This window comes from Dendrobates tinctorius, unplaced genomic scaffold, assembly GCF_039654945.1.
Source record: "Dendrobates tinctorius isolate UK_male_01 unplaced genomic scaffold, ASM3965494v1 ptg000051l, whole genome shotgun sequence".
NCBI lineage: Eukaryota > Metazoa > Chordata > Amphibia > Anura > Dendrobatidae > Dendrobates > Dendrobates tinctorius.
The window spans coordinates 22,258,011-22,284,898 of NW_027361719.1; the positions used below are offsets into that span (position 1 = coordinate 22,258,011).

Genomic DNA, 26,888 nt, shown 5'->3' on the forward strand with positions numbered 1-26,888 from the left:
CAATAACAGTCAGGTAATTGCTAACTAATTGTTCTACTTGTTGCTGGCTCAAAGCTGTCACTGACCGCTCCTGCCGGCGATTCAGCTGCTCCACATCAATAGGGCCGTTCTTTCTCTTCCAGGCTGCTCTGTCAATGGGGCGTGATTGCTGACATCATGCTAATTGACAGCCGGCTTCCTGCAGTTATGAAACAGGGAGCTGGCTATCAATCAGCATGAGATCGGCAGTCACACCCCGTCAACAGAGTAGAGCGGAAGAGAAGCCGTTGCTCTGTCCACTTGACGTCAGTGGAAGCTGCAGGAGATATGCGCTGGCAAATTGTTAGTAACTACCTGACTGTTAGTTCTTAGGCCCATAGTTAAAAACTAATATAGTTCTGGGTAACTTTAATTCTATATATTGTGTTCTGAGAGGACCTGTCACTTCTCCTACCATGATTGTTTTAGTAATTACTTGTACTCCACATAAAATAATTCTGAGGCATCTTTCCCCAGAAGCCTATGGTGTTGGATTTATTATTGCACCTGTAAATGTAAGACTAAATAGATTACTGGGTCATATCATTCCTTTTCTCAATATGATATGGCTTTTTGTAGTCTTCTACTGTCAGCAATGATTAGACAGGAGGTGCAGGTCTCACCGATAAGGCGTACGGCAACACCTAGTTTTCAACATATTTTTCAATTTCCAGGATGAATAATAGAGGAAACAACACAATGCAATGTTGTAAGAAGAGATAATAGCTTTTTTATTACTTTGTGGGGAATGCAAGTATTTATTAAAACAGGTGCTAGAGAGCTGAATGATCCACCTAAAAAAAGATATACTATGTTGTAACATTTTATCTCATTGATTTCAATAATAAACATACAATAACAAAATTCGTCAAAAACTCGTTATCTATAGCATCAGAAAACAATACAATCAAAGAAGTATGCTGTCAGTAAAGACAAGAGTAATGGCCTATGGTCCACAAGTTCATATTTTACCTTCCCACGAAAAAAAGGAAGGAAGGTCCACAAACCAGCAAATTTGCCTTCAGCATTTGCTGATAACGTGCTGCATTCATCTTTCCTTCAACTTTGACCAAGTTTCCTGTGCCTTTGTAGCTCACACATCCCCAAAATATCAGTGATCCACCTCCATGCTTTCCAGTAGGATCGGTGTTCTTTTCATCATAGGCCTTGTTGACTTCTCTCCAAATTTAACATTTATGGTTGTGGCCAAAAAGTTCAATTTTGGTCTCATCACTACAAATTACCTTGTTCCAGAAGTTTTGAGGCTTGTCTCTGTGCTGTTTTGTGTATTGTAGGCAAGATACTTTGTGGCATTTGCACAGTAATGGCTTTCATGGGACGCACTTGGATGTTCCAATATGACAATGATCCAAAGCAAAAGGGGAAGTCAAACTGTCATTGGCTACAGCAGAACAAAGTGAAGGTTCTGCAGTGGCCATCTCGGTCTCCTGACGCCAATATCATTGAGCCACTCTGGGGAGATCTCAAGCGTGCAGTTCATGCTAGACAACCTAGGAATTTACAGGAACTGGAAACTTTTTGCAAGAAGAGTGGGCAGCTTCACCATCTGAGAAAATAAAGAACCTCATCCACAACTACCACAAAAGACTTCAAGCTGTCATTGATGTTAGAGGGGGCAATACACGGATTTAAGAAATGGGGTATGTGAACTTTTGATCAGGGTCATTTGGATGCTTTGGGTTGTTATTATGATTTAAAAAGAGAAAATACAGTAATTTGACAATAAATGGCTTCACCTAACCACTGACCATGAGTGGAGAAAAAGGTTTGGTGTGTTATGAATGAGTCACCGTAGGAGGCAAAAACAGAAATACTAGCTAAGTCCAGTAAACCAGAGAAGTTGGCATCTATCGGATTGCAGATCCCTGAACCTAACAATAACAACTAGCAGTAGCCGTGGGGGGTTCCTACGGTGCCCTAGACCCCTCGATCACAGCCGGAGAACTACATAGCCTAAAGACAGAAAGGGAAATTTAAACTGCCCCAGAGCAGACCCCAAAGCAATAGGCAACCCCCAACATATAATGACGGTGAAGCAAGATGTAAAAACACTCACACAGATAGAAAGATAAGCTGAGCAAATGATGGGGCTCAAGCTAACTAAATAGGACAGAATAGAAAAGCTGCTGTCTGCAATCCGCCAAAACCCTCTCAAAAACAAGAGCCAACAGACTGATAGGGAAAAAAGCCCTGAAGACACTAGGCTTCAAAAAGACTATATCAGTACTCAGGTATTATCTGAAGACAGAGCAAAAAGGAATTCAGCTCACCCAGCAGGGAAAGGCAGAAAACCAGAAAAACAAGGCAAAACAAAACCAAAACACAAATGCAAAAAGTAGAGCAGAAAACTTAGCTTTTGAGGAGCAGGAATCAGACTGGTCTCCAAGAATCCCTCAGAGTAATCACCCGCAAGGCAGAAGGGCGTTGGCTGCCTTATATCCAGTCAGCAATCCCAGTCACCCAGTCATCATCATTCTGCTCAGGTGCTTTGTAATCAGCCTCACTACCTTCCTTCACCAGAAGAGGGAGTTCATCAGACCTCAATGGTGAAGGGGAAAATGAACTCACAACATTGGTGTTATCATTCATGTTCTCTGAAAAAAGGCCAAGAAAGCAAAAATTCTGCCTGGGTATGTAAACTTTTGAGCACAACTGTATGTTATTGACTTTATCTATTATTACTATTATTGTTCTAATTCTCTGGGCTACTGGTTTGTGATTTTTTAAATAAAACTTTGCAGTTTAGCACATCAATTATCCTGAAAAATACCATATAGGGTATGTACAGCGAAGGTGTAGCAAAGAAATGTAACCATTATCTGGGACAGAATAATAAACAATATGTCGTCAATGACTATAATTTATGTCCCAGTGCAAATATAACATAGGACTGTAACTGACCAGTTGCTAAATTGCAATAAGAGAGGGGGAGAAGGACGAATCCAAGAACAGCAACAAATGGTCAAAGTGTAAAGATTTTTATTAAGTGGTAATGCAAAGAACAAATAGCTAAAAAACATGCAAGTACTGGTTGGTCAGAAATAAGATCAGGACCCAGGGTACCATGTTGCAAGCAATATAAAAGTATTGTCAGGTAAAGCATAAGACATAATTACAACAGGATGAAAGCGATAAGGACCACCAAGAATTATTATAAACACGTGTTACTATTCTCATCCCAAAATGGAAACAGACACCGCATGAGGTCGATCGCAATCACACCAGTATTTGGTAATATACCTGAGTAGCAAACGATACTGGCAACAGAGGGGTCCCCGGGCCCGCCCCAACGCGCGTTTCGGACACACCTTCTTCAGGGGGCGCTCTAGAAGTGTACAAGCAGAGTTTAAAAAGGCCGAAAACCGGAACTCAAAGCAGGATCCGAAACCGGAAGTCGTCATCCGTCACTATGGGAACGACCATAATAGAACCTCCCATAGTTACACAGGAAGTACGGGCGGATAAAATGAAAGCGTTGCCCGGGAGATGACCAGACGCATACAGCACAGCAGATGAGGAGATGTGACGCCAAAATCACGTGGGGCCCCACGTGATCAAGCGCCCATAATCCCACAGTGCTGACGTGAGGAGTTCTGACACCGCACAGGCGCAAAGCCGCAATAGGAAAAAAGCCCGGCATTTTGAAAATGGGCAGCAAAAAGGATATCTATAAAAAAGCTATAATAGCAGCAAAACCCATAAAAAAATACACGCTCACCCGGTCAAACATAGACAAAAGGCTGTAACACCGAAGTGAAAGACTATAAGTTTTAGTAATAACTGTAGGTTTTAATGAAAAACCCACTTAACATAAAAACCATAGAATTGACATCACAATATTATGCTGAAGGTAATATATGCACTGACTGCACAAGTTGGCAATATTGCCAAATTCAATTGGTTCAATATTCAGCAACCCATATACACATGAACCATAGTAATAGATATAATTATAGATTATATGGAACCAATATTGATAACCATATTCAATACAAAAAAGATCAATGTCATAAATGTCATAGATTGCAAAATGGCAAGAACAGTGCACATAGAGACATCACACACATATCAAGTGTCACAAAAAGAATTCATCTTGAAGATCCTAAAAATATATCACAGTCCTCCGCATACAATATAAGGAAGGAATATTGATGGACCTCCACTTCATCTGTACAGCCACATGTCCATCCAAAATGGTCATAAACGGGACTTCTACCATCCAGCAAATCAGTTGGTTGGCCCAAAAAGTACATTAAAAGCTAAAAAGAAAAATAAAAGAACAAAGGTTAAAAACAAAAAATGACACCAGACCACATGTGGGACTCAAGATAACAATTATCCGAGGAAAGGGGCAAAGGAGAGACTCTCATTCAACCCGTGAGGATGCACAGTTTTCAATGTCCAGATCCACCTGGATTCAAGACATGCAAGTCTGGTGGATAATTTCCCTCCCCTTATACTAATATCAATGGTATCAATACCCTTAAACCGTATCAGACTACTGTCACTACTATGATAGCGCCCTCGTATGCCAACCTGTTCCTGGGGCTTTGGGAGAGGGACCTCTTCCTGTCGGATCGACAGACAGCAATGGACCGGGTCCTGTTGTGGACCCGGTACATTGATGATATTTTTTTGATCTGGCAGGGTTCTTGTAATGATCTAACTTTGTTTTTCTCTGATCTGAACAACAATGACCAGAATATCCGATTAACATATGTATGCAGCAGTGAAAGAGTGGAATTCCTTGACACGATTGTTAAGAAAGATGTCACTGGTATGGTACAAACGGATATTTTCCGGAAGCCTACCTCCACAAATTCACTGTTGCATGTGTCCTCCGGCCACCCTGCACACATCATTAGGGCAGTTCCTGTGGGACAGTTTCTCCGTTTACGGCGGATCTGTTCCACGGAGTCTGACTTTGAGAAACAGGCAGAGGATCTTAAAAATCGTTTTTTGGATCGAGGCTACAGTCGCCGTTCGATAAAGAAGGCATACAATAGGGCAAGGTTTAGCTCCCGCTCATCTCTTCTTTATGATAACATGCGGGGAGCTCCTGCCGCTAAGGATCGTCAGATTAGGTTTGTCACCAACTATAATTCCCAAGCGACTAGGATTCGAGAGACCCTTAATAAATCATGGCCTATTTTACGGATTGATCCTATACTGTCTAAAATACTGCCTGAGAGGCCCTCTATGTCATTTAGACGTGCCAGAAATTTGAAAGATCACTTGGTACGTAGTCTTTATGTGAGGGAACCCAGGACTACATTCCTTAATGATGTGACCCCTCGGTGTGGATGTTACCCCTGTGGCCGCTGCGTCGCTTGCCCTAACATGGATCGCGCAACCACTTTCTCTGACTCTGATGGTAAGATATTTAAGATCAAGAAATCTATCTCCTGTGATACTAGATATGTGGTTTATCATGCCACATGTCCATGTAATCTTGTGTATATAGGTATGACATCACGTCAGTTGAAGGTGCGTGTTCGCGAGCATGTTTTGGGCATTGAGGCGTCAGCGGGCCAGGTGGATGCATCCACGCTGAAGACTATTCCACGTCACTTTAGGCTCTATCATAGTAGTGACAGTAGTCTGATACGGTTTAAGGGTATTGATACCATTGATATTAGTATAAGGGGAGGGAAATTATCCACCAGACTTGCATGTCTTGAATCCAGGTGGATCTGGACATTGAAAACTGTGCATCCTCATGGGTTGAATGAGAGTCTCTCCTTTGCCCCTTTCCTCGGATAATTGTTATCTTGAGTCCCACATGTGGTCTGGTGTCATTTTTTGTTTTTAACCTTTGTTCTTTTATTTTTCTTTTTAGCTTTTAATGTACTTTTTGGGCCAACCAACTGATTTGCTGGATGGTAGAAGTCCCGTTTATGACCATTTTGGATGGACATGTGGCTGTACAGATGAAGTGGAGGTCCATCAATATTCCTTCCTTATATTGTATGCGGAGGACTGTGATATATTTTTAGGATCTTCAAGATGAATTCTTTTTGTGACACTTGATATGTGTGTGATGTCTCTATGTGCACTGTTCTTGCCATTTTGCAATCTATGACATTTATGACATTGATCTTTTTTGTATTGAATATGGTTATCATCAATATTGGTTCCATATAATCTATAATTATATCTATTACTATGGTTCATGTGTATATGGGTTGCTGAACATTGAACCAATTGAATTTGGCAATATTGCCAACTTGTGCAGTCAGTGCATATATTACCTTCAGCATAATATTGTGATGTCAATTCTATGGTTTTTATGTTAAGTGGGTTTTTCATTAAAACCTACAGTTATTATTAAAACTTGAGAAAACAAAAAGCAAAAACACAAATATCCTGAACTAAAAAGTAAAAAATGTATACTGCAAATAATGCATAAAGGTAATAATAATAAGGGTATTTAGTAAACATAATTTTGATCAAAATAATGTACAAGCCATCCCGCCACGTCACGGCAACCCTTGTGGGACAGTCCCTACTCTAGTATTTAAAACCTTCTCACTTGCCAAGTGGCGTGAATGTGAACAAGGGTCGAGCGGCTGAACCACTAGTAACAGTGTAGGCCAGACTGGATGGCTTTCCCAGCTCAGAAAGAGGGCGGTCACACCCCTATATGCACTGAATGCACAATGAAATGAATAAAAAACAAATCTGAACTGAGAATAGTAAGTTAATGTGTATGCACAATGTAAGCGCATATCAACACATGACCATTAACCAGAGAAAACAAAAAGCAAAAACACAAATATCCTGAACTAAAAAGTAAAAAATGTATACTGCAAATAATGCATAAAGGTAATAATAATAAGGGTATTTAGTAAACATAATTTTGATCAAAATAATGTACAAGCCATCCCGCCACGTCACGGCAACCCTTGTGGGACAGTCCCTACTCTAGTATTTAAAACCTTTTCACTTGCCAAGTGGCGTGAATGTGAACAAGGGTCGAGCGGCTGAACCACTAGTAACAGTGTAGGCCAGACTGGATGGCTTTCCCAGCTCAGAAAGAGGGCGGTCACACCCATATATGCACTGAATGCACAATGAAATGAATAAAAAACAAATCTGAACTGAGAATAGTAAGTTAATGTGTATGCACAATGTAAGCGCATATCAACACATGACCATTAACCAGAGAAAACAAAAAGCAAAAACAAAAATACAAATATTATTGATTATTGAATATTATTATTAAAACTTATAGTCTTTCACTTCGGTGTTACAGCCTTTTGTCTATGTTTGACTGGGTGAGCGTGTATTTTTTATGGGTTTTGCTGCTATTATAGCTTTTTTTATAGATATCCTTTTTGCTGCCCATTTACAAAATGCCGGGCTTTTTTCCTATTGCGGCTTTGCGCCTGTGCGGTGTCAGAACGCCTCACGTCAGCACTGTGGGATTATGGGCGCTTGATCACGTGGGGCCCCACGTGATTTTGGCGTCACATCTCCTCATCTGCTGCGCTGTATGCGTCTGGTCATCTCCCGGGCAACGCTTTCATTTTATCCGCCCGTACTTCCTGTGTAATTATGGGAGGTTCTATTATGGTCGTTCCCATAGTGACGGATGACGACTTCCGGTTTCGGATCCTGCTTTGAGTTCCGGTTTTCGGCCTTTTTAAACTCTGCTTGTACACTTCTAGAGCGCCCCCTGAAGAAGGTGTGTCCGAAACGCGCGTTGGGGCGGGCCCGGGGACCCCTCTGTTGCCAGTATCGTTTGCTACTCAGGTATATTACCAAATACTGGTGTGATTGCGATCGACCTCATGCGGTGTCTGTTTCCATTTTGGGATGAGAATAGTAACACGTGTTTATAATAATTCTTGGTGGTCCTTATCGCTTTCATCCTGTTGTAATTATGTCTTATGCTTTACCTGACAATACTTTTATATTGCTTGCAACATGGTACCCTGGGTCCTGATCTTATTTCTGACCAACCAGTACTTGCATGTTTTTTAGCTATTTGTTCTTTGCATTACCACTTAATAAAAATCTTTACACTTTGACCATTTGTTGCTGTTCTTGGATTCGTCCTTCTCCCCCTTTCATATAGGGTATGTGCAGACAATCAGGAATTGGCAGCGCTTTGGACACAGCACATGTCTGCTGCATCCAAAGCATTGCCGTCTATTGAACGCAGGTGATTCCGCATGTGTTCACTGAACCGAACAGATTCACCGTGTCCAATACATTGTATGGGTGAAGTTTCTCTTGCAGAGACTAAATGCGGGCAGGAATGGTGTTAGGGGCAGGGAGACCAGGGAGCTGCCTAGGGCCCCCGCTCCCCCAGGGGCCCTCAGCTAGCGGCACATCACACAGCCGCTATGGGGCCCGTGAGGCAGGGGGACCCGCCTGCCGCCAGCGCCGACTCCCCCCGCCGCATCGAACTATACCAGTTCAAAGCAATGATGAAGGAGAGATCGTCAGCTGATGCTCCCTCTCCCATCATTCCCCGCTCTGCCTCTGACACTGCGGGTGCGCAATGACGTCATCGCGCACTCACTGTATGCCGACACTGCAGCCGCTGAGACAGGAGCAGCGCGGGCACAAGGAGAGGTGAGGAGTGTTTTTTTTTTTAAGTAACAGTGAGTACTGGACTGTGGCCCCATTCTTGGGGTGGTTATATGCTATGTGGTGCTGTGATATATACCATGTGGGGCTGTGCTATATACCAGGTGGGGCTGTGCTACAGACCACATGGGGCTGTGCTATATACTATGTAGGGCTGTGCTATATACCATGTGGTGCTGTGCTATATACCATGTGGGGCTGTGCTATATACTATGTGGGGCTGTGCTATATACCATGTGGTGCTGTGCTATATACCATGTGGGGCTGTGCTATATACCATGTGGTGCTGTGCTATATACCATGTGGTGCTATGCTATATGCCATGTGGGGCTGTGCTATATACCATGTGGGGCTGTACTATATACCATGTGGGGCTGTGCTATATACTATGTGGTGCAGTGCTATATACCATGTGTTGCTGTGCTATATACCATGTGGTGCTGTGCTTTATACCATGTGTTGCAGTGCTATATACCATGTGGGGCTGTGCTATGTACTATGCGGCTGTGTTAGATACCATGGGGGGTGCATTATACATTATATTCTATGGGGGAGGCTGTGTTATATAATATGGGGGGCTACATTATATTCTATGGGGAAGTGGGCTGTATTATATTCTATTTGGGGCAACATTATATTCTATGGGGGGCTGTATTATATTATATTCTATGGGGGTGATTGCATCATACTCTGAGGGGGCTACATTATACTATATGAGGAGGCTACATTGTATTCTATGGGGGTCTAGATTATATTGTATGGGGGCTTCATTATACTTTATGAGGGGGCTACATTATATTCTATTGGGGCTGCATTATACTTTATGCGGAGGGCTACATTGTATTGTATGGAGGGGCTACATTATACTATAAAAGGGGCTGCATTATATTCTATGGGGGGCTGCATTATACTCTATGAAGGGGCTGCCATATATTCTATGGAGGGGCTGCATTATACTATATGAGGGGGTCTGCATTATATTCTATGGGGGGTTACATTATATTCTGTGGGGTGGCTGCATTATGCTCTAAGAGGTGGCTGCATTTTACTATAAGAGGGGGGCTGCATTATATTCTAGGGCCCCACTTTGCCTAAAACTGACCCTGACTGCTGGTTCGATGCTGAAGAAACATGCAGCGTCCAACCCAAAGCATTTAGCGATCGTCTGCACATACCCATAGAGTGCTCCATAATGTGCTCCTGTAGTCCATCTGGTTTAACTAGTATTTTTCAATTGTTGATTGCATAGTTTTGTGCATTACTTTTTCTGCACTGTGGAATAGAAATGCTATTATTCTCTACTTTTTTCTGCTTATCTTAATTTTGATGCTGACCCTTGAGGGACTTAAGGCCCCTTTACAATTAGAGATGCACCAGCGATCCCGACCACGATATGACCCGGTCAGGATTGCTGGTGCATCGCTAAATGGTCGCTAGTGAGCTGCCAAACAGGCAAATCTCACTAGCGATGCAGCAGCGGTCGGCGGTCGCACTTACCTTTTAGACGCGGCGAGGGTGTCCGTCTTCCGTCCGCGTCTATGGCTCGCTTGTCGGTGCCAGCAGGAAGCCGACGACGAGAAATGGACCAGGCCGATCTCGTGCAATCAGCGATAGCCAGCGGGGGAGACGGTCGGAGGTAAGTATCACATGTAGCGGTGACGCTTTAGGATATTGCTAGCGATATCGCTATGTGTAAAGCCCCCTTTACTTGTATGTAACTCACCACATATGATTTTTTTAATATATTAGATTTTTTTTTCACAACAAAAAGACAACATAACACATGGTACATAGACCCTTTCCACTACATACTCATGTATATGCTTATAAAAAATAAAAGAAAAAACATCAATAAGGCTACGTTCATATCACATTTTTGCCACATGTCAGTGGCTCCGTCAGTGTTTCCATCTGAAGCACAGAAACACATGACAAATGGGTATTCGTGACTCATGTGAGCTTCCACATCCATTTTCCTATTCCCCTTAGCCTCTTAACCCAACCTCAATTTATTAAGAAAAACTCAATAACACATTCCACACTTACTTTGGATAAATTGGCCACAGCAGCTTTCATAAACATTTAATACAATTTTTTTAAGCACAACATCCCAGAGGGGGTAGTCCTCGAAGCCCCACACCCTAAACCTCAGGTTTAATAATCCCAACTTGGCCCCTGGTCGTCTTGCCTATAGCTGCCAAGCACCAGCTCAGAGACACCAATCAACCCACCTGGCCATTGTCCAACACCATTGATCACAGGTCCCCTTTAATGTCTTCCGCGGGATTATTTAACTACCCATCCACTTGAATCCACCCATAGGGGGGTCCAGGGCCTCTTGAAATCGCCCCCCTCTGATCCGCCATTCACCAGCACCACCAACTTCGATGACTCCCCCCCACACCCCGATGCCGTGACATATAGTTATCCAATCTTTAAAATGAAACATAATCCCCAACCCCCCAAAAAAACTGCCGTAACCCCAATCGCCCCAAAACTAGATAAAGAAGTACAACACAAATCCCTGTTACAAATCATAACTCAATAAGGGAGGGTGGTTGGCAGCTTCTTAGCACTATAAGGGGGTACCAATAATGGTTGCCACACTTAAAATGGCTGACCCTTTATATTGGTGCCCCGTGACCCCACCTCCTCCCCCTCCTCTCCCTTCAGTCCTCAGACCAGCACCACCTATTTCCAATGTATTAACCCCCGCACTACCAGCCAAATATCCATCCCCAGCTCACTATATTACCTCTCAACCCTGTCATGTCGTCCTCCCTTTTAAGGCCGGTGGCCCAGTATGTCCTCACTTGATTCAGGCATATCCATCGTTGGGGGCATTGACTTAAATATCTCACCTAATTTTTTGCATTGTCTGTCTGTTTTAGGTGGGCACAAAACGTGGTTGACTGTAGTTTCATCAGTCAATGTACAGTCAATGGACCCATCAGCGGTTCTGCCTGAATTCCAGTTTTCATGAGGTCACTGATGTGTGTCAAAATAATGTGAACTGGCCTAACTCAACCATAACTCAAATTCTCCACATAATTCCCAATTCTCATGCTTAGTTTCTCCTTTCCCTGTTGTCTTTTTATCTAGCATTCTCTCCTTAGGGGTATTACTGTGTTATGTATTGTTCCTAACTCTCAGACATCCTAGTGTTCATTTAAGATCTTCCAGGAGAAACTGCTCAGATAATGTAAAATATTTCAGCATAGGAGAGTCTAGTCGGCATGCATGTGACCTCAAGTGTGCAGATGACATATGTTAAGTCACGTGACTGCCCACCCACACAGGGAAATCTTGATGTTCACACTGTCTCGGTTTTGAAGTCTGCAGTCACATAGAGACTCTATGATAGAGTGACTGCAGACTTTTCTTTTAAGACTAGACAGCCTGGTTAATAACCAGAAACCATGTTGAGGACCTCCTTATTTGATTTATGTGCAGATCATCAGTGTGTCTTGTTATAGTGGGGTCATGAACATCAATTCTTTTAAAAGGCCACTATGTATTACACATAGGAAATGCATTTCTGGCTTCTCTTGTAAAATCAGCTGTTTGCCGAACCTGCAGCTATAATAATAAAAGGGGTCATCAGCCTGCGCCGAGGTCAAGCTGTCACCTCGCCAATCCTGCGTCCAATCAAACCATCATTATCACCACTAATGAAGAAAAACAAGGGCATCAAAGATGTAAAATAAATTTTATTGTTTCAAATAACAAAATAAATAATCTAATGTACAAGAAAGTAAATGACTACTGCTAGAATTTCTACGCAGAACACGTACAGCAACACATATGCAATCAGTTAACATTAAGCTGGTATTATACGCGGTACAGATTGCAAACAGATATGGTCAGTGTCCCCGATGATGTATATAGATGCACACTGCATTACTGAAAACAAAGCAAAAGTACAATGTATAAGCCAGGCCGCAGAAATCCCCCATCATGGTGTGAGCTGTTGTGTACTGTGTCATTCTATTGAAGTATGAAACACTTATGGAAAGAACATTTCTAGAAGAGAAGGTAGTAGGTGCAGGAAATAAGCCTCCGACCTGTTCTGTAACGCCACAAATGGCCCATCTTGTGGAGAATAAAGGGAGACATACTGCTCCACAAATGGCCCATCTTGTGGAGAATAAAGGGCGACATACTGCGCCACAAATGGCCCATCTTGTGGAGAATAAAGGGTGACATACTGCACCACAAATGGCCCATCTTGTGGAGAATAAAGGGTGACATACTGCGCCACAAATGGCCCATCTTGTGGAGAATAAAGGGAGACATACAGCTCCACAAATGGCCCATCTTGTGGAGAATAAAGGGCGACATACTGCGCCACAAATGGCCCATCTTGTGGAGAATAAAGGGCGACATACTGCACCACAAATGGCCCATCTTGTGGAGAATAAAGGGCGACATACTGCGCCACAAATGGCCCATCTTGTGGAGAATAAAGGGAGACATACTGCTCCACAAATGGCCCATCTTGTGGAGAATAATGGGCGATATACTGTGCCACAAATTACCCTTCTTGTGGAGAATAAAGGGCGACATACTGCGCCACAAATTACCCTTCTTGTGGAGAATAAAGGGCGACATACTGCGCCACAAATGGCCCATCTTGGGGAGAATAAAGGGCGACATACTGCGCCACAAATTACCCTTCTTGTGGAGAATAAAGGGCGACATACTGCGCCACAAATGGCCCATCTTGTGGAGAATAAAGGGAGACATACTGCGCCACAAATGGCCCATCTTGTGGAGAATAAAGGGCGACATACTGCGCCACAAATTACCCTTCTTGTGGAGAATAAAGGGAGATATACTGCGCCACAAATGGCCCATCTTGTGGAGAATAAAGGGCGACATACTGCACCACAAATGGCCCATCTTGTGGAGAATAAAGGGCGACATACTGCGCCACAAATTACCCTTCTTGTGGAGAATAATGGGCGATATACTGTGCCACAAATTACCCTTCTTGTGGAGAATAAAGGGCGATATACTGCGCCACAAATTACCCTTCTTGTGGAGAATAAAGGGCGACATACTGCGCCACAAATTACCCTTCTTGTGGAGAATAAAGGGCGACATACTGCGCCACAAATAGCGCTGCTTGTGGAGAATAAAGGGCGACATACTGCGCCACAAATTACCCTTCTTGTGGAGAATAATGGGCGATATACTGTGCCACAAATTACCCTTCTTGTGGAGAATAAAGGGCGATATACTGCGCCACAAATTACCCTTCTTGTGGAGAATAAAGGGCGACATACTGCACCACAAATAGCGCTGCTTGTGGAGAATAAAGAGCGATATGCTGCGCCAGAAATTACCCTTAAAGCTGGAAAATAAAAGGCACTGCACCATTAATTACCGTTCTTGTGGAGAATAAAGGGCAATATACTGTGCCACATATGACCATTCTTGTTGAGAATAAGGGGCAATATACTGTGCCACAAATGGCCTCTCTTCTGATCAATTCAGTACTGCATCTTATAGCTGTCCTACCACTGCCCAGCATATCTATAGAATACCACAATGTTATTTCTATTCACAAATCAAACCTTGCACTTCTCTTTTTTAGAAAAAAAAGTCCTATCAAAATAACTGGATAAAATGTATTTGTTTATTTAAAGGGGTCGTTCCCTTTTATTTTGTATAAACAAGTGTCTTAGGTCCACAATTTGGTGGCACTTTCTAATAAACAAGGATGTCAGGTTTTCCTTCTGTACTTTGTTAGTACAGCCTTCCTCACTGACTGCACTGCATTTCTGGTCACAAAATGGCGGCTGATGGAGGAACACGTGACCAGATCTGTCCATCAGCCTCCTCCAATTGAAAACACCCCACGTGGGAAAGCTGTTTTTCAGTTGGAGGAGGTAGATGGACAGATCTGGTCACATGATCCCCCATTGGCAGCCATTTTGTGAACAGAAATGCTCTGCAATCTGTGAGGGGAAGGCTGTAATAACAAGCTCCTGAGGAGAACTTCTAATAGTTATATTTTACTAAGTGTCACAAAGTCATGTCTCCAATACATCTATTAAATGAAAGATAAAGTGGACAACCCCTTTAACCTTTAGTTATATTTATGCACTTGTATTATTTATCTTCCTTATCTTCCTCTCTATCATATATAGTATATGTGGCTGTGTCTACATTGATGATAGGGGTTAGAGTGTTCTACAGAATATAAAAGTGAAGGGAACAGTTTCCTTACAGGGCAGTGGATGGACCGGCTGTTATCCCTGGATTGCTTGCTGTCACAATGATATGATATGTAGTTATGTGCAATTTACTGTACCTAACATAAAAGTATGGATTTATGTTTTATCACTATACTATGAACAACGAGGTCTACACTGACAATTTGCTAATTAGCTAATAGTATTGTATTGGTTCAGACCCTTTTACATCTTGATCATTGGTCCTTATAAACATGGCAGCTCTCGAGCGTTGGCTGATCGTATCTTTTATGCAGCCTAAAATATAACAATTGTCGGCAGCACATCTCCCCATGGGAATAATAAGGGATGTGCTGCAGACTTTATACATGCTCTATGGGGACAGAATGATAGTATTAGCAATTGCTGTACCCATAGGGTTTCTTCTTCCTGTGTAAGAGCTTTAAAATGAGCGCAAATCAACTTTTAATATATAGTGGATTGCTGGCCATTATAGACAGAAATTTCTTCTCACGTACAACAATGTACAACGCTCGCCAATCCGAAGTCAGAGATTTGCTGGAACGTCATCAGCACATCATAAAGTTGTGAGGGTGACGAAGTTCGAGACAGTAAAGTATGTTATGGGACCAACCAACTAGAGAGCCGTAGTGCCCAAAGGGCCAGGAGGAGCAACAGAGGGTAACATCACGTGAAGATCTTACAGCATAAGTGTCTAGTAGTGCCCTACAACTCTCTCCCCATTGTGAACGCCTACCTGTGTTTGGTGAAGTTAGGAGGAATGCTGGCCGACAGGTCTCTAAGGTCACATTTAGTGAGGTGCTTGGTGTTCAGTTTACAGTTCCTCTTGGTCCTATGTGGTTATTATGAACTGATAAGGATGACTCCTGAGGAAAGATTTATTGCTATGTGCCAGAATGAAATTAGCCTCTTATTGCACAGTTTTCCCCATACAGATGGCATTTTTGTGGCATGGCTGGGTGTTTTCATTAAAAGACACATCAAGAGACTGACTTGTCTGTAAATGTGGATTGCATGTTTTGCTCCTACACATCCATGAAGATTGTAATAAAATAGCCATGATCCTCCTGGGTAAAATGTGAGAATATTTGGACTTTAAGACAATGTGCACACACAGAGTTCTTTGAGGAGTCTCTGTTCAGTCTCTGTATTGGAGAGGACCCACTCTAAATTGCTCAAAACACACTTAAAAGACTCATCCTACTAACCTCTATTATAAAACCACTTCTTTGCCTTTCATATGTTAATTTTTTTTAGCATTTTTTTTTACCCTTTTTTCCCCCTTCAGGTTTTGAAAAAGACCTAGTGGAAAAAAAAGAAAGATCATGTCACTTCTTGGAAGTGACTTCTGATGGAAAATGCTTGACATTAGGCACTGTCAAATCAGAATGGCAGAAAAAAACAAGGCAGGAAAAAAAAGAACTCTTTCAAAACACTTTAAGAAATTAAAACTCCATCAAAAACTCCTCAGAGAAGGAGAGGACCCCAATGCCGTTCAATTTGAAAATTTTAATTTTTTAACAGCTTAAAAAAATTACGTAAGCACATAAGCTTAATATTTATTGTCTTTTTACATGCCCGCCGCCTCACAGTAAACGGCAATGGATTGCAGAATTGAGCTTTATCCTCCTGTAACACCACTAGAGTGGAAAAAATTCTATTTTTCCTATTGAAATCAGTCTGTGTAATGCAACAACTGATTAAGCTCCCCAGAGAGAGACCATGTTTCTATCTGCTTTCTAACATCACTAAAAGGGTTGAGGGATAAATACCTTTTGTGCTATAACTCCACATGATCTGTAAGTTGTTCTGCTGAAATTTTTCTAATATTGACTTATATAAAGGAAGAACTACTGGGTCGGTTAGGGTTCAACAGCTAGGTTCTCCAGTGATTGCCATATGTCCCATTGTGTTCCCATTTGGAAGGCGCGGCTGTCACACATACATTTTTGCACTCTATTTCAAATTTATGGGAGCAATTGAGATATCAAGTACAGCGCCCTCCCAGTTCTGTGGATAGGTGATGATAACATGTAAAAATAGGGATAGCCCTAGAAACAATACATTATACATAGATAAAAGGGGCTAAAAAAAGCTCCACAGCCAAAATTACAATCTATATCTTCAGGTATTGGCAGACACCACCAAGCATCTACGACAACTCAAGATGGATGCCAACTGCTTATTCTCCCTCTGCTATATCTCAGATAAACCCTGGTTCCTCTTAATCTGCACTTTCTGAAGAGCGGGAGCCAAACAGAAGAATGACGGTGCCAAATGTGATGGTGCCAAACTGAGCAAGGGCTACCCTATGCATAGCCTTGGAAGACCTACGGTGGTGCCAGCCTCTGTGCTATATACACCTCGAGATGTAATGACCTATCTAGGCAGTTTGACAGATCTGATTATCTTATACGTATGACACTGGAAGCTAAGTAGATCATGAGCGTACATGGCCCTGGTGGCAGCAGTGCGTTTGTTGGGAGGGTGATTTCTTATATGGGACCTCCACAGTAATATGACGTCATGCAGTGAATTATTTCTTATCGAAGACAAAACAGTTCCTGACATTCAAGGAACGACAAGACGACATTAAACAGATATCATACCTATATCAGATTACAAGACTACAGACGATAATGGACATTGTTATACGCACAGCGATATGACAGATTGCTGATGTGGAGTTAAGACGATAACATTGAGTATAAGATTCACTATTACGCAGTGTCACTGACAGAACACAATAAGTTAATAATAAAGGCAACTGAGGAGCATGTTAGAGTTATCGACCATAAATAACGTAAAATGTATTTCATTGTTCCTACTGGAATGTAAAGTCGCTGGTTCTACTTCACCATGGAGGCATCTATATACAGTTAGCTTCCGCAAGTAGAACAAAACCTCATCATGTAGCGTCATTTCCAAGGCAGAGAGTAAGTAAGCCCGGTCACACACTTTCACTAACTATTGAAAACACATTTTTACAGGCCGGCTTTATACTAACCGGCAAAGTGATCTGCATCCCCTAGAACTCCACGGAGAGGTGACAACAGCGCGGTGATGGATTATCTGAATCGTTTATTGCAGACAGAATACATAGCCTGATTATTGCTTTATAAAGAAAGGACGTCAGTCTAAGGGGATCACAAAATATGAAATCAGACTGATCTCCAGAAAAAAAAGGAAATATTCCCTGATGATTAAATATTCTATATGTATACAAAAGATAAATGCAGCTCAGGACTCAATATACAATATATATACAGTAGTTGGGGGTTAGTTCTTGTTGCACTAGTAAAATAATCAACTTGGAAATCATAGAGGTGGGGAAAAAACCTTTAGGATTTCAAGGCATTCACTAAGAAAATGGCCTAACTTTGGCTCGGTTGTGCAACATAAAGTTAAAAATGTCCTAAATGTCAAGACCCATGTCAAGACCCACATGTAAATGATGGCAAACAAAACTGTGCGGCAATTGACTATCATGGTTGGGGCGTTACAGTCGCACACAGACAGTCACTTTGTGTGGTCCCCACCCACATGCTCATCGGTTCAGCTTGTTTTATGTCCCTTTGGAGCTTTAGTATTATGGTAACTTTATAAATTAAGATGTGTCCCCAAATACTAGCCTCATGAATTGAGTCCTCAGCTGCAACCCTGAATTAAAAGACAAAAGATGGTGATCAATAAATTTACTGTAGATTCTAATACACTCAGGACTACTAACCTATGAGCTATTCATATCTGATTATATGGCACACTGCAGTCACCTGCTGAACATGCTTTCTTACCAACCCCATGAAAAGGACACTAAACCTCAAGATGTTCTTACAAATATTAGCTTTGATACTGGAATCCCAAATAATTTTATCTTGTCTTTTCAACCACTTTTGGCTGGGCAGAGGCTGACTGTAGTGTTCGTCAAGAGGATTGTTAATCAGAAATATATCTGTATTTCTAAGAGCTTTGATAGAGTTGTATGAGATTATAAGATCATGAGTGCTTTCTTTTTACTCGCCACTCACATCCATGGGTTGTATCTGTTATTGCAGCTTATCCTAGTGACATACTGCTAATGGCGGCAGGCCATGCAATGGCAATGGAACCTGTAATGTGGGTGGGGGGCACCGCTGTTGAACAGGCACTACAGTATCTGCTGCGATTGGTGCTAGCTCACAGCTGTGTAATCCCTCAGATGCCATGGTCAACATCAACCTTAGCATATAAGTGGTAACAAGGGGAAGTTGGGTCTCTGTCATCCCCAGTGAACCCTATGACACAATTGTGGGTACCCAATGGGTTGTTTAATGGTAGTCTGGTCTGCACAAGGGACGGAGTGGGGGTGGGGGGCAATTTTAACGTTCACTATGGGCCCCCCAGTTTTCTATATATGCTCCTGGCTTAGCATCACTATAATCTCAAACAACCCCTTTATGGTTTAGTGGTAGATCACACCCAATCATTTTCTGCTCTTGTTTTATAGCAATAGTGTTGAGGCAATACAGTTAAAAATCATTTATTTCTTACTTGAGAGTTTGTATTTTACTTTATTTACTCCTTGATGCCCCATTCATATAATATAGCAATGGACATCTATGTTGGTAAAATTTGGCAACTGATGTTCTAAAGCCATTAGATGTTGTGTATGTATCTGTATATTAGCTAAATACAATAACCTCTGCAATATGATACTACCACACGATAAATACAATACTACATCATGAGGGTAAGTTTGGTGCATTGTATTTAACGTCTGCTAATCCCAAAATCAGTGGTTTATCAGACACTGTGCCATTACCTGCTGTCTAGTCTAGATTATTGAACTGGTTATATTCAATATAGAGGCCATAAAGCTGGTAATATTTGATTATTGAAAGATGGCTCAGTGTCCTAGATGGCTTTTGGCTGGGGAACAATTGATTTTTGTTGTTGTTACTTCTTATCCCTAACTTGGCCTTCTGATTTGCTTTATTCTTGTTCCTTGCAACTTGCAGATCTGAGGTCTGTGATTTGTGGTGAAACTGGCAAACTTGAGCAGCTTTCTGAACCACCGTCATCACATTCTGTATGGAGAAATAAAAGCAGGTTATTGAATGTACAGGATAAATGCAATGTATGGGCTGAAAGAACAAACACAAAAACAAATGGAAAACAATACACATGTCATAAACAGAGAGTGTAGATGGACAAATGTTCTAGCAGCGTAGCTGTAGAGAAAACTATTTTATACTTAAAATGTAACCTTGCTTTCAAGTAACTATACAGAATAAGGTGTCCATGTGAGTTCATGAGGAATAACACTATATCTGGTCATTATGTAACTTGTATCCTGCATTCTCACCAGTTTTCCCCTCTACATGATCTATCTGTAACTTGCAATCCACTGTTTGCTGGGGGGGAGACGAGCTGCAGTGTTATCTCCCATGGACAGCACTGCACAGAGAGGGGAATGTCTGCTTTTCATTCACTTTTCGCTCACCGAGAAAACTGAAGCAAGATGCCTGACATTATACAGCAGAGCTGAGCTGTGTTGATCTGATTCATGCTCTGAAGGGAGGTAAAACACTTGTTACAGAGCTCTGCACAATGGTAACAAAGATTCTTATAATCACCAATAGTTTGTTGAAAGTCCAGTTCCATTTTAGAACTGCATTAGGGAGTTCCTCTATAATTCCTACTGGAAATGTATGAATAAATTGACAACTGGGCATTACCATTTTCCTTGTCCACCGCCTCCTACCTTCTAGCATCCTTAGTGCCACCGCCTCCTACCTTCTAGCATCCTCAGTGCCACCGCCTCCTACGTTCTAGCATTCTCAGTGCCACCACCTCCTACCTTCTAGCATCCTCAGTGCCACCGCCTCCTACGTTCTAGCATTCTCAGTGCCACCACCTCCTACCTTCTAGCATTCTCAGTGCCACCGCCTCCTACCTTCTAGCATCCTTAGTGCCACCGCCTCCTACCTTCTAGCATCCTCAGTGCCACTGACTCCTACATTCTAGCATTCTCAATGCCTCTTTGAATTAACATGCCTAGTGAGACATCAAGTACGTGTCAACCATAACGATATCGGCGCACCATGACTGTTAATGTGAAGAGGCATCGGGTATGACAGCAGATAGGAGTAGGTTTGCAGGGCTCTTGTCCGTAGGCTATAAACTACTGGCATGACCATTGGACCAGGATCTGGGAATCTTTTTGCTCGATTCCAAATTCCGAATACAAAATACAGAAGACCACATATATATATTGAAGTAAAAAACTAAAGATAACAATTGATATGCACTTACATATGTCTACATTAGTCATGTATTACCTTAACTGCTTACCTGCAATATGAGGAGTTCCTGGTACACACAGACTCAGGCGTCCCAATCTGTCACGTGACACAAGTCTGGCGAGTCGTAAACCTTCATCCATCAGGGTTTGTTGCAAAAGCTGCCTGCTCCATGGGGCCGGATGTGGTACAGCAAGTGACAGGTCGGTAGGGGGAGCTCCAGGGGAGGTGGGTATTCTGACTGTTACAGCTGCTTAAAACAATATAGACACAGCAAGTTATTCACGAATATGAAATTGTGGCGAATGTAGAAACTCTGTGGTCGAGAGGCTGTAATTTACTCATGAGAAAAGAATACTTAGGTAGAATAGAAGGCTGACATATACTGTATATTTACCATAGAAGAGCATTAATTACCGTAATATATTATGGAAATAGTCAATTATATTACATCTCAAATGGCGGTCAGTGTAGTCCAGTTATCAAAGCTCTAGCCGTCGCCCTTCAAATCTGAGGTGTTTATATCCAGGCCTACCAAAAACACCCTGATTCAGCATTGTATTTCCTGTTTTTCTTGGCTATTTTTTGCTATTTTCATCTGTTTTTCATTTGCACCTAATTCATTTTGTAGTTTTACCTTTTCTAAAGTCCATTTTACATGTGTTCCCCTGTTTTCGCTTAATTTCGCATTGTGGACAGTTTTTGGTATTTCCAGATGTTTTTGCCTGATTCATCAATTGCAAATTTTTAAAAGTCATACAATTTGGCACAAATGTACTTCAGTCCACTTTATGGAGTGTTTTTGAACACTCCAGTTATTTTGGCACAAATTTTGCGATATTTTGAAAATTATGTGACTTATTGCGCTAAAATGTCACATTAACAGCTAAAGCCCATTTTTTTAACTTTACTCAAAATTCTTGAACCTCATGCTCTATTTTTAAAGAATTTGGAGCAAAAATAGCCACAAATATCACAAGAGAGCACTACTGAGCATTGATTACAATGTTAGTCAGTAGTAGTAGCCCAATCCCAAATTCCTGCTCCCTAGTCATAGTCCAATGGACTCCTGTCTCCAGCCCTGTCTCTAGTACTACTTTATACATTCTGCTTGAGGTTATGTTCAATCAAGTGCAATTTATTTACTTTATTTAACAAGAATTTCTGAGAAAATATGTGAAAACATGTGACAGATACAGTGTTAGTGAAGAATGTGTCCAAAAGTTATTTATTCCTATGTGTTCCATCTAGAAGCTTGTGAACTCCGATGCAAAATCTTCAGTAAGGCTCCCAATTATTTTTTATTAGTATTAATCTTCTCATATGTGTCAAGTGGACCTTTTGGGACCCTCTAGGCTTCGGGACCAGGGTGTAAAGCCTCCGCATTATTAGAAACTGGCCAATGGTTTATGATGAAAGTGTGAGGATGGAAAAAACACTAAACCCTTTTAGCCTGGGTGGAAAAATGTGCCACCATAATAGTGGCTCATTTTGAGCTATATTTTAGAGCCACTATTTTCTATATGTGCCACTGCAACCAAAGTTCTAGGCAATGCACATATAAACAACTCATATATTCCAAGAGTGTATGAAAACTGCAGATCTCACCTTGCAAATGACCGTCCATGCTTTCCCCAGAGACACTACCGCTGTCTTCTTCCAAGCTGTGTCTTGCAGATGTAGTTACACTTTCTGATTCCCCTTGCAGTGGGTTGTCCACAACCTGATCATAAAATGTAATTACCCCAATGTTATTTAAGATAACGAATGTACAGTACCATTGAACATAGAATGATACCCCACCTTCATCCTATCCTGTCCCATATATCAGCAATTAAATCTTTCGGGACTCATTTTGGGGCCCATAGTAGTTTAATTTGGCACAAACGTGAACTCATATAGTACCCTGTTCCTGATTATTCATGTGTTCAGGGCCTCCTGTCTTGTGGACACATGTGAAAGACGTTCCAGCAGATGCTCCAGATCACATACTCATCTATTTTAGCATGGGAACATGACAGAGATGTGATCCCTATTTTTCCTAGAATCATTTCACAATACACATGATAGGAAGAAGCAGACATCAAGCATTTACCTACTTGTCAGTCTCAAATCTTTTCTACAAGGTCCTACTTTAATCTGTAATATTGTAAGAGTATGTCAGGGACATTCCTAATAAAATGGGTACTCTTGTCTTAGCAATGTGAATAATGCTGTAGAATGCTTATATACTGTATTTTGATAACGGTTTTCTTGTGGATGACTCATGTTTATTACTCAAATGTATTTCTATAAGAGTGTTAATGTGCTAAGACTAGGGAAAGTATTAAGCCCCCGTCACACATAGCGTCAAGTTTTGTGACTCAACAGCGATCTCACCAGCGAGATCGCTGTGTGTGACACTGACCAGCGACCGGCCCCCCTGCTGGTTATCGCTGATCGTCCTGGAATGGCCAAGACATTTTTTTGATCGCTGATCTCCCGATGGCCAGCACGCATCACTGCGTGTAACAGGCGGGAGACCAGTGATCAGCGCGCTGGTAACTAAGGTAGACGTCGGGTTTCTAAGCGGCGCGCAGGGCTTAGAAACCCGATGTGTAACTTAGTTACCAGCGTGCTGGTGCAGGGAGCTGGTAACCAAGGTACACATCGGGTTTCTAAGTGCCGCGCGCTGCTTAGAAACCCGATGTGTACCTTGGTTACCAGCTCCCTGCACCAGCGCGCTGGTAACTAAGGTACACAGTCGGTAACTTAGCGACGTGCGTCGCTTGTTACCCTCCTGTCGCTGGTGCTGATCGCTGGTGAAGCTGCCTGTTTGGCAGCTCACCAGCGATCATGTAGCAACACACCAGGGATCCTGACAAGGTAATATCGTTGTTGGGATCGCTAGTGCGTCGCTATGTGTGACAGGACCCTTAGAGTAAGAAATTAGGACATAGATATAAGGATAAGATATAGTGATAAGTATAGTTAGGAGTAGGACTGGGAAGTACAATGGAAGGCACTGTAGTGCAGAAAGTGGTTAGGTTCACTAAGGTAATAGCATAGATAGGAACAGCCTGAGTTAGGGAGGGGAACTTGTATTATAAGGGGAAGTTTTTCCGGGTTATATTTATTGTGAAAGACATTATTGATTCATGGAGATAAGAATTATTGGAGTAGTGGTTCAGGGCCAGAGTGCTGAAGGTCACATGGATACTAAGGAAACGGAGGGGAAACACAGTATGAGAACGGCCGCGATATATTTAGGTGAACATCCCTTGGCCTGAAAAAGGTATGGAAGAGCCAACCTTGCTTTCATCTCCAAAAGGAATTCATGGATAGGAATCGGGTTGGGATTCTGGGAAGCTGCAATACGGGGCAGAATATCCCAGGGACAAGGAGTGCCAGCAAAGGAAGGGATAGCGCAGGCTCAAGAAACTAATACTAGTCTAACAAATTGTGCTGTATCCGTGGCTAAGACTGAACTACTGAGTAAAGTTGAATTGTTGAAAATGGATTAAGAGTCTGAGATTGACTATGTGGTAGCATCAGGAATCTGGATTGCGGAACAGACGGAATCTTAAAGACCAAAAGTGAGTTATCCACTGAAGACAAACAACACAACAGGACATCATTTGCTTGTAGGGTGCCAGGGTGTGGGAGAACAGCAGCCACTCGGCCAAGACTACCGCACTGTGCCCCTTACCATATCATAAGCTGGATAAGGGGGAGATCTAGTTAGAGGAGTTGAGGTTTGCAGACACAGGGAGAGAGCAGCGGCAGCCACATCCCCCTCGCTCAAATTTCCTAGTTATCACTTCATTCTAGATGAATTGAGTGGGATTCTGAACATTTACAAAAGCTTGCAGGCAAGGAAAGGGGGAATCCAGGCTGCTGGAAGGGAAGGAAAGAGCTACTGTCCAGTTATAAAATGTATAAAATATTAAAACATAAAATATTACATACATTTAAATTAAAAATAACAGACCCACTAGTTTTTTTAAAGATATGTCAATCTCTCTCATTTATTGCTATTACCTCTTGCTTTGGTATTTTTGCCTGTGGTGCACCTGTCTCTTCAGGATTTAACCTAAAAGAGATTTTTGAGATTTTAATATCTTAAAACAACAATAAAGTCTATTCAGATAAGTCACAACATGTCCTATGTGCACTCCAAAACTATAGAACTTTCAAAACTTGAGCTCTCTGCTTCTGCATTGACCTATATATTAAAGACGACCTGTTAGTCCAGTTATTGCTCTTGTTTTATTCCCATTGCTACCTTGAGTATTCCGGTTTTTGTATTCTGTAAGGCTAGTTTCACACTAGCATTCGCGGGCGCAGCGCAGGGCCGCCGTTTAGCTCCGCCCCCAGCCGCGCCTCCTCCGATCAGCTCCTCCTTGGATCGCATGACACTGCATGCGATCAGCGTACCGTATAGTTAGCGTTGGGTACGCTGACCGTGCGCTGGTCGTGCGCTGGTCTGATTTTGCTGGCGCTGCGCCCTTTTGGCGCTGCGCCTAGTGCACAAAAATGCAACACAGCACGTTTTTTGTGCGCTGGGCGCAGCGCCAGCAAAATCAGACCAGCACACGGTCAGCGTACCCAACGCCAAATATACGGTACGCTGATCGCATGCAGCGTCATGCGATCCTAGGAGGAGCTGACCGGAGGGGGCACGGCCAGGGGCGGAGCTAAGCGGCGGCCCTGCGCTGCGCCCGAGAACGCTAGTGTGAAACTAGCCTTAGTCCGTCATACGGTTCCAGAGATATGGGCCTTTTTAGTTGGTGCCCCTTTGTAAAGAACATAAAAAATAGCACTAAATAAAAAGGTCCATATCTCTGGAACTGTATGATGGATTTAAAAAAATATTAAAACCTTAATAGGGGAGAATGGGCAAAAAATAAGAGTAGAAAATAGAGACATTTGATTTGGTGGCAAGTCATTTTTAACTCAGCATTTTATGATAAAGCTATAAAATATAAATTGTAGGCCAAGAAATATTTGACGTGGACCCACTGGGTATGGGCGGCAGACTAATGGAAAACATTAAAGACTTTTGACTCCTATACACATTAGACTAATGCCAGCCACAGCCATAAAGATCAGCAAAATCGTCATGTAGTCCAACTTAATGGGGGTGGTGACATAGTAGACAAACTGTATGTTGTCAGGGTAGAGAAGGATTTGGTATGTCCGGATAGCCGATGGCCGATCCTTTTGCTCTCAAAGAGATAGGCTGCTGCCAAAAGAGTATGGCAGTGGCTTTCTCACAGACAATACAGAAATGCTCGGCTGAGCCAAATGTTCCTGTGTTTGGGGAAGTCAGAAGGGACAGTTTTTTGGCCGAGCAACAGCGAGTAATAGATTACAGCACAATACCTTATCCTTGAATGGATCTACCACCAGCATCTGATCAAGGTCAACATCAAACAAGTGTAGTGAATAACCCAGGTTGGTTTTCAAGAATTTAGACAAGGAATGCTATAACTGCATGGATAACGTGCACTATATGGTTTTCAGCTTTAAAGGGGGTGTTCTGGGGCTATGATATTGATGGTCTATCCTGGACAAGTATATGTACTGCCAGGAACATCTGTCCCTAATGTACAGTAGTGTTGTGTCTGATAAACAAGTAAGGGCACAAGTCACTTGCCAGAGCGCTGAAGCCACTTCAGTCACCTGAATGATGGAGGTGCCAGGATTCGGATCTCAACTAATCCGATCGGAAGGCTAGGCCAGCAAAATTATAGTCCTAGAAAACCCC

General features: G+C 42.2%; 1 protein-coding gene across 3 annotated transcripts in view; it reads right to left on the reverse strand.

Moving 5' to 3' along the window:
• Positions 1-12,329: 12,329 nt before the first annotated feature.
• NAB2 (NGFI-A binding protein 2) overlaps positions 12,330-26,888 on the reverse strand; it is a 49,697-nt gene continuing 35,138 nt past the window's right edge. For 2 of the 3 annotated variants that reach the window (XM_073576850.1, XM_073576853.1), the window contains exons 4-7: positions 25,160-25,211; positions 22,748-22,862; positions 21,192-21,392; positions 12,330-19,924 (exon numbers count right to left, since the gene is read on the reverse strand). In XM_073576850.1, coding sequence (XP_073432951.1) covers positions 19,830-19,924; positions 21,192-21,392; positions 22,748-22,862; positions 25,160-25,211 — 463 coding nt within the window. In that variant the 3' untranslated portion in view covers positions 12,330-19,829. The remainder of the gene's footprint in view (positions 19,925-21,191; positions 21,393-22,747; positions 22,863-25,159; positions 25,212-26,888) is intronic. The other variant, XM_073576851.1, reaches the window with a different exon arrangement.